A 9407-nucleotide genomic window follows, 5' to 3' on the forward strand; every position below is an offset into this window, starting at 1 on the left:
CTTTTTTAAAAAGAGGCGACACAAGCAGCGCCTCAGTCCACTTTTCTTTTTTTGGGGGGGTGGGGGGGAGTTGTGGTGTATGACATCGTGCGGGCGGGGGTCTTAACTGACTGGAGGGGGGGGGGTCTCAACGTTTTAAGGGTCGTCGAAGTGAAAGGAGCTAGGGAGGAAATGAAAAACGCGCTCGGTGACATACGTGGCTTGACGCTTTGCTCCTCTACAAGGTCAGTATTGGATCTTGCTGCATGAGTGTTGTTGTTGTTTTGCACGCTAAAGGTGAAATAAACAAAAACACATTTGACTCCTGTACTTGCAGGATGGTGGCAGCTCTGCTATTTATTTTGCTTTGCCTGCAGTCCGCACACAGCCAGGTAAGCACTTTTCCTCATGGATTTCACTCAAAAATCAAGTCAACCAGTTATGCACCGTTAACATCTTACATTTAAAAAATCTGTTTTAAAAGAAAAAAAAAAAAGCCCCTTTTAAAGCTCTTTTGTGTGTGTATTTTTCATTCATTCGAACGATCATGAACATGATCTATTCTGGAGGTTAGTGCACACAATACTGGTGAATTTAATTATTAAAGAACCTTGAAATGCCTGTTTTAAAGTTGCACATTTGGAAAACGTGGATAAAATACTGGCTTTTAAGGATTATTTCTTCCACGATAAATAGTTGTTAGAAATTAATCATATTTCCATTAAATTGTGTTTTCCTGAAGTTGAATTCACTTACCAAAAAAAAAAAAAACAATTATTTTGTTTACAGTAGTGTTTCCACCCCCCAAAATGTATAAAATTACATACAGTATGTAGAAGGCATACGTATTTAAATTAATGATCAGGAGCACAGCAGACATTGATTTTCTGATTCATGACAACAAATGTGAATCAGAAAAGCCAATTTCAACATTATTATTCGTAGAAGTAGAACAGTAGAACTGACCAGGCAGACCTTAACTTTGGAAAAGGGTGATTTAAAGCATTTTATTAGCTCTTGTTAATGTGAAACAGTATGTACATTATGTTACTGTGTCAATGTGTAGCTGGAGGCTGCTGGAAAAAGCTTGAAATTTTCACCTATCACGCATTAAAAAGATGCTTCAATGTGTGAGCAACTCAAAGCAGAATTTGACAAATGACGAGAATGGTGTGTGCGTGCAGCTCACAGTAATAAACTGAATGCAAAAGTCACCTCTTGTCCACACAGACATGCACACATGGCTTCAGATACGATCGCAGGTCAAGACAGTGCATAGGTAAGTGCTTTATCTTGTGCCGTTTAAGCTACGTTACCAGTTACAATGTCCAAATCACAATTTAGTGTCGCCTGTCTGTTTAGTATACGGTACGTGATTCAAATTTAATAGCCAAACAAAAATGGCAGACATCCTGTGTTTTTTCGGGCATGGATTCCTGAGACTTTTTTGTGGTTTTACTCATGCTATGCAAAACTAGTGTTTTTAAGCATGGGAGGACCAAAATGCGCTAATGTGAGCACGGATGTGTCCATCTCGTAGACGTGGACGAGTGTCGCACCCTTCCAGACCCCTGCAGGGGGGACATGCATTGCATCAACCAGAACGGGGGCTACTTGTGCCTGCCTCACGGTCTCTACAGCCAGTCCTATGGCCCCGATCCCGCGCAGGTGCCGCAGGTGCAGCAGCAGCAGCCCGAGCCAGCCTACCAGGGGCGCGGCGGCGGCGGCGGCGGTGGCGGCGGCGGCGGCGGTGGCGGCGGCGGCGGCGCCAGCAGCACGTCCGCGGGCCAGCCGGACAGTTACGTGCCGGCGCCGCCGAGGTCGGCCGAACCCAGCTACCCGCAGGTGAGCTACCCGGTGCCGTGCATCCTGGGTTACACGCTGGCTGACGACGGCACCTGCAATGGTGAGTGCTTTTATTTTGTTCTTTGTGTGTCTTGTTGTTGTCACTTGTTTGCATGTGCAAGCACGACCAAGACATTTGGGGGAGGTTCTAATTTGAATGTTTTGTGAATAATATTTTTTCCATCAAATGTAATTTCAGAGTTTAGTGATCTGCAAAGTGTGGTTGTGTACCACTAGTGTTATACGGCTTCGCAATAGTGATACGTGAAATAATCACTTAATTAAATGCTCAAACTCCATAATGTTACCGTGGCTTAATCTTGTTTTTAATGCCATACAGTATTTTTGTTAAGTAAGGTTCAGTTGTATTTAACTTTTTATGAGCAATTCATTCTAATTGTATCATTTTTTAAACCTTTATTTATGCAAAGTGTTCATAGTCAAACTGTATAATGTTACAGTAGCTCACAAAAGTATTAAATCCTTAATACTTAGTAATAAAACCTATGCCTGTTTTTTGATGAACACTTACACTGCACCTGTAGGGTAGTGTACGCCTACAACATTACTGTATTTTATTGTTGGTCATGATGGTAGAGAAAAGTACATTATCTATATTTTAGCTTTTAACAAAATCAATAAATAATGTTTGGTTTAAAACATTTAGTCATATTTAAAATAAATAAATAAATTAAAAATTCCAAAAATTATATTAGAAAAATCCGTAATTTAAATTTTCTTTTACAATGACATTTCAACACACCTGTGTTATTCCGGTCCTGTGTACAAAATTTATTTCATATTGTTTTCGGAGTATGATGCATTGCAAACTGCAACCACAATAAAGAATATTGTTACATTAATACTCTATTAGACAAAGGCACTCTTGTTTTTCTGTTGGATGTTATTGAGGGCGTGCAAGTGTACCTAATAAAGTGTTCGTCAAAAGAGTGCCTTGTTTTGGCACGACACGGTGCCAGCACCAAACATGAAGTCATGTTGCCATATTTGCATTGTGTAGAACAGGCCCGCTTGTGTATGTGTGTAGTTAGACCCCCCCGCCCCCTCCCTGCCAACGTACTATGATGTAATGACGCCACCTACAGACTGCGACTTCCTGTCTGGATGTGGAACAAACGCGACTTTGACGTGAGCGATGGTGCATACATAAAAATGTTTTTCGAAAGAGTATATAAAATATTTTAAAAGAATTTAAAAGGTTTAAAAATATATTTCTTTAATGTTATTTTGAATGTTTGACAATAATAGTCCAGAAAGATTGTTAAATATTTAAATTTGTTTCAATAACTACACAAAAATGTATTTTGAAGAATGAAGAATAGATCTTTTCAGTTTTTTTAAATGAAAAAGATTTTATAATTATTTTTGTTACAATTATTTCAAAATATTTTTTTCCACATTTGTTTAAAATATAAAATTACATTTACATTTTTTAAAATTGTATTCATTTAAATTCATTACAATTTTAACTTAAATACCAGTAACAAAATCCTCATTTATATCTTGTTTTTAAAAAAATGTATTTAACTTTGTTTTACATTTAAAGTTCAGACTTAGTGATTTAATTTGAACATTGGTTAACTTCTTTTTACACTTGTATGACAGTGTTTAAATGTTACTTAAAACATTGCCTCAATTGAAGCGGATTAAAAATAATATTTTTTGATATTCCTCTTTCCATTATTCCCCAAAAATTCTGTACTCCCGGAAACGGACTGACTGTAATAAGTCATGAGGGGGATTTTTCCCTAAAGTCTAGTCTAAATGACTCAAGCGTCCAGCGACCACCAGTCTGTCACTTAATGCTTTTTGACTTAATTTTGGGTGGGTCGACTCGGTTCCCTCAAGGGCAGCGCGGTGTCCCACTTATCGCCGGTCTGAGCCGCCTGAGGAAACAAAAGGCCCCCTCGGACTCCGCCCCCCCCGCTTCCCTCGGGCCCATTCGATTTTTGTCATTGCCTCTTAAGGAATTCGAAGGAATTGTGCACGTAATCGGAGCGATCTGTTAATGTGGAGCAAAAACAAAATGGGAGCCGATAGCTGACAGCTCCAACCTGGAATGTTGTTGAAACAAAGGCCGGAGGGTGGGGGGAAAAAAAACACGGCAAAGAAGGGGGGGCGAGGGCAGCTGGAAGATTTCTGGGATTACTTGGAAGAAAGCGAAACTCCTCCAAGAATACTACTACTACTGCTACTGCAAACATGCTACATGCTACAATCACTTTTTCCACAAGGAATTTTGACAAAAGCCCCTTTCACGCTGCCTTAAAAAACAAAGTCACCATTTTACAGACACTAAATAATGTTTTTCTTGACGCCGCAGAATTGCTTCAGATTTTGCATTTATTGACATTTGCTTTTATTGGTCAGTCTACATGTCAATCATTTGATCAATCAATCAAATTGTATTTGTACAGCATTACACACAGGACTAATAATTTGCTGTTTAATTCACTTGTTTATAATTGATTTTATTTATTAAAACTAATATTTATATTTAATTATAATTTTGTTAAAATTTGCTATTTTAATTTTGGGGGATTTTAATTTTTTGTAGGGCTGCAACTATCGAATAGTTATAGAATCAAGTATTTTATCGACTATCCCATTGATTATTTGTGTAATCGGATTAAAATTGATTTTGCATTATTAAAAACGTTCGTGAGGTGCAGGTGTTATTTTGGTTCATTTGGGGTCACCGTCCTCACGTTCTCCACTCGTACCTGTGACTTTAAATGTGTATGGCCTTAAAGGCGGGGCCTGGCCTGGTGAGTGACGTGGGTGTCAGCGAATGAGAGGGTAGCGTTGGCTGGCTGTTTTCTTTTTTTCAGTGAAGCAATTGACAGTGCCCCTGCGGCTGTGTGTATTCTAGACCACTTGCGGGCATTACAATATGTTCTCGTGTGTGGTGGTACACTATATAAAATAAGCTACTATCGATGTTACCTTCAGTATGCGTTGGCGATCTTAGACGTGCTGTTGTGGTACACCTTGCACATTAGTCCGTGTGGGGGAAAATGATCCCTGCGAAGCAGGTATTTCGTTGAAAGCAATATATTTTCACACCAGACACAGGTACTTTTTACTCCATCTTTTGGCTCTGTTTTCCTTCTTTCAGACATTGATGAATGCGAGACCAATTCCCACCACTGTAACCCCACCCAGGTGTGTATCAACACGGCGGGGGGCTACACCTGCTCCTGCACGGAGGGCTTCTGGCTCATCGGGGGCCAGTGTCAGGGTGAGTGGATCTTCATCGGTCGGCCTTCGTGTCCAGGGTGGCCTCGCCCGCAGCCGGGGCATCCAAATTGGTTGCTGTTACAGTTCACATTTTCCAAATCATGTTAATTGTTTTAAATTTGACATTAGTGTTTTAAGTACACATTATTATTATTTTTTTGAATATTACTCCGTAAACTCCATAACTTAGCATATTCCCAGATGCCATATTAAACAGCAGTTTACTGCTAATCAACATTTCACAGTACTGACAATAGTTGTATCAAATCTAATATGCATACCTGACATAATGAATATTATACATTCTGGGATTTTGTTTCTATTTAAATTTTTGATAATTAAATGTTTTACATTTTATTTTGTACTGTATTTTTTTTGGCTGACAAGTTATTTTATAAATGGTAAAAACAATACTATTTGATTGCTTTTCCAAGTGTATATAAATTGCAAATGCAAGGGGCAGTCATTGGCTGTTTTAGGAAAACAACGGCCTCCTGTGGTAGTTTTATGTAAATGCAGATTTCTTGCCAACTTAATGATCACAATTGGGGGGGGAATAGGTGATTAATTCACACTATGTGTGATAACCATGTTCTTTGCAGATATCGATGAGTGTCGCTATGGTTACTGCCAGCAGCTGTGCGCCAACGTGCCGGGCTCGTATTCCTGCTCGTGTAACTCTGGTTTTGTCCTCAACCCGGACAACCGTAGCTGCCAAGGTGCGTTCGCTGACATCACGTATTTCCGCAACCTCCACCTTGTAACCTGAATCTTGGCCGGCGTGTGAGGTTTTATGATGCTTTTTATTAACTGTCGGACATAAAGTCTAAGGTTCTGATGTTTCCGGGACGTTTCCAGAGAATCGCTCTTACGCAACCTTAACGACATGGAAATGCACATCATCTGTTTGGACACATTTCCAGAAAAAGAAGAGTTCCCGGAATTATTGCACAAACCGTGTGTGTGTGTGTGTGTGTGTGTGTGCGTGCGCGCGTGCACGTGTCAGACGTGGACGAGTGCGCAGACGAGCCGTGCAGCCACGGCTGCTTCAACAACCACGGCTCCTTCATGTGCAACTGCAACGAAGGGTTCGAACTGGCGGCTGACGGAACCTCGTGCAACGGTAAGCCCCGACGCCACTTTATTAGGTACACCTGCAGTACAACACACACACACACACACACACACACATACGCCCAGTTCGTTGGTGTATTGTCAAAGGACACAAAACAAAGAATTATGCATCGTGTGTTTAACACAACCTCACCACTTTGCCTTCTGCTAATTTAATGGTAATACACGATCCAAAATGCCATCGACGGGCTTACAAATGGCATCAATATTTCCTTTCACCCTTAAAGCAACAGATATTTGAAGGCAAATGGTGCATCCATCAGCATGTAGATAGACAATATAACAATAGTCACAGGCATATATTCTTTATCCTCTTCAAATGTTACTGCAGTTTACTGAGTCACTTTCAGTACACCCTAGTTGTCTTTGTTTTTTATTCATGACTGTATTAGGCTGCCTCCAAGTGGAGTTGCAGTTAATTAATTATAATGCACAATTTTGTTAAATTCATTCTATTTAATTATGTTATAACTATATTATAAAGCAATATTTTCCTTATTAAAATGTACATTACAAAAAAGGAGGGGTTTGGAACGTATTAATGGCACTTCCATTCATTTTAATAGGGCAAGATGATATGAGATACAATTGCTTTGAGTTACGAGCGTGGTCACACAACAAATTAAACTTGCGTCTCAAGCCACCACTATAATATAGTATTTTATTGGTTTTTTTTTTTTTTTTTTTTTTTAAATACAAAACTACTTACTAAATTACTTAAATGCATCACAAAAGTATTGTGATGAGCTACGTCAGGGTTGTCAAACTAATGGCCAACATCGTAGTTATTATTACATACTGCAGCCACAATTTTTTTGTAATGAATTCAGTTTCAAATCAGAAGTCCTAGAAAACAGTGACAACCTTTGTGCGACAGGATATGCTGAAAAAAATGCTTCTTTTGCTCGTCATCTGTCAAAAGTGATGCACATTTTCAGTTTTTGTACACAATTTCTGCCAAAATGAAAAGAACAAATCTGTTTAGCAAGAAACCTGAAGTAGGCACACTTGTGGGCTACAAAAAAGAAAAGAAGAAAAATCAGGATCTGGCCTGCGGGCCTTTAGTATGGCACTTGTGAACTTCATTGAAAAACAATCTCTTTTTCAATGCCTGCTTTCCTGGAGTCTTTCTACTTGTATTTTTGTCATTGATATTTGAAATGAATTCCTATTTTTGCAACTCCCTGTAGACGTGGACGAGTGCAGCTTCTCCGAGTTCCTGTGTCAGCACCGATGCGTGAACACTCCGGGCTCCTTCAACTGCATCTGCCCGCCCGGCTATTACGTCTACGAGGACGGCCGCAGCTGCGAAGGTACACTCGAAAGCCGCTCGGAAACCGATCAAATGCTCTTCCTGCGCCCTCCGATGTTTGAACTGACCCCGAGTGGTGTTGTCGTGTGCTTGATTTTGAAGATATCAATGAATGTGAGAGTGGTAACAACACCTGTACAACAGAACGAGTCTGTTTCAATTTCCAGGGAGGCCACACATGCCTGGCTCCTTTACAGTGTCCGCCTCCTTACGTTGAAGTGGGCGACAAGTGAGTGCGGCGTCCCGCTTCTTAATGTGCCGCGGCAGCATGTCGGCGTCGCTCTCACGCGTTCTGCTCTCCGGTGTGCGCAGTCAGTGCATGTGCACCACGGGCCACCCCGCGTGCAGGGACCAGCCCTTCACCATCCTGTACCGACACATGGACCTGTCGTCCGGACGCAGCGTGCCCGCAGACATCTTCCAGATGCAGGCCACCACGCGCTACCCGGGCGCCTTCTACATCTTCCAGATCAAGTCGGGCAACGAGGGCCAAGAGTTCTACATGAGGGTGAGTAACACGGCGACACGTCACGTCGGCCGCTTGAAGTGGTCTTGCCTGGAGATACGAGTGACCCGACTTACTTGCTCAAACTCGACGGAAATGTGCGTGACAAAAGTCCAACTTTAGTGGTGCAGAGAGGATTTGTCTCAATGTGTCGCTGCACATTTGATTTAAAACGTCTTTCTTTTGTTTGATCCGTAAAAGACAAAATTATAACTTTTGTTTATGATGTTCGCCGTCACACCGCTGTTCCAACATTGCGCTTGGCTCTTACTTGGCCCTGCTGTAAGGCAGTGAACGCTGTCCTCTGCTGGTCGGACTTAGACATTGCACCCTATTTTACCGTAATTTCTATTTTTCCCCTTCAACAAATAGTGACATGAAACATAAGCACACATGGCCTTCAAAGACACTCAAGAGTATAAAATACTTCACTGTGTTTTCTATATTTTTTTCGAACGTTCACAATTTCTTTCCAATGTTCATCTTTTTTATTTGTTTATATTTACAGTACTTCATGTGTTAATAAATGTTGTTTTTTGTTTAGTCTTTAATACAGATGCTTTAAATCTGGCAGTTTAAAAACAATATACAATATAAAATATTGTGACTACAGAAAACCACCAAGAGGTGGCGCCAAAACCACTCACTGTTTTCATGTTTGCATATAATCCAGAATCGTTCTAAATACGTTTGGTAGTGCATGTTCTGTTTTTTTTTTTTTAACACATTATTAAATTTGCTGTATTAGCAAACCAGCAACATGAGCGCCACGCTGGTGCTGTCGCGGCCCATCAAGGGTCCCAGAGAGGTGGTCCTGGACCTGGAGATGGTGACGGTCAACAACGTCATCAACTTCCGCGGCAGCTCTATCATCCGGCTGACCGTCTTCGTGTCGGAGCACCCCTTCTGACGCGCCGTCACGGTCGGGAACGAGCCCGACGGAACGCACCCCGCCCCGCCTTAATGGACTCTGAGCTCTTAAGGCGGCAAGATGGACGCTATGGCGGGATGCGGCCGGTGTACAATTTCTGGCATCCTCTTCTTAGAAGTACCGCAAATGTTGTATTCTCAGCACCTCCGCCGCTGCATCTTTTCCCCTTCAGATCAGCTGTGAACAAGACTTTTATTGTGTATCATCAAATATGAATTATTGATTACAATAAACGTCTGTATGAGCAGGCCACTGAAACCACTGCAGCGCCTTCTTGCTTTAATTCCTATTCAGTTCATCACATCCATCCATTTTCTATCCCGCGAGGTACACTCTGAACTGGTTGTCAGCCACAGGGCCCATACACAGTAGAAAACAAGCATTCACACAAATACACACCTATGGACTATTTCGAGTCGTCAAGCAACTGAACATCCATG

The 9407-nt window shown here is 41.3% G+C and overlaps 1 protein-coding gene across 1 annotated transcript; it reads left to right on the top strand.

The window, feature by feature from the left end:
• Positions 1-68: 68 nt before the first annotated feature.
• Positions 69-9229, top strand: fbln5 (fibulin 5). The gene is made up of 11 exons (XM_061695650.1): positions 69-224; positions 317-371; positions 1210-1258; positions 1520-1885; positions 4964-5086; positions 5688-5804; positions 6092-6208; positions 7410-7532; positions 7634-7760; positions 7844-8039; positions 8785-9229. The coding sequence occupies exons 1-11, from the start codon at positions 172-174 to the stop codon at positions 8944-8946; spliced, it is 1488 nt and encodes a 495-aa protein (XP_061551634.1). The 5' UTR covers positions 69-171; the 3' UTR covers positions 8947-9229.
• Positions 9230-9407: the final 178 nt, after the last annotated feature.

Source organism: Phycodurus eques, chromosome 14 (genome assembly GCF_024500275.1).
Source record: "Phycodurus eques isolate BA_2022a chromosome 14, UOR_Pequ_1.1, whole genome shotgun sequence".
Classification (NCBI taxonomy): domain Eukaryota; kingdom Metazoa; phylum Chordata; class Actinopteri; order Syngnathiformes; family Syngnathidae; genus Phycodurus; species Phycodurus eques.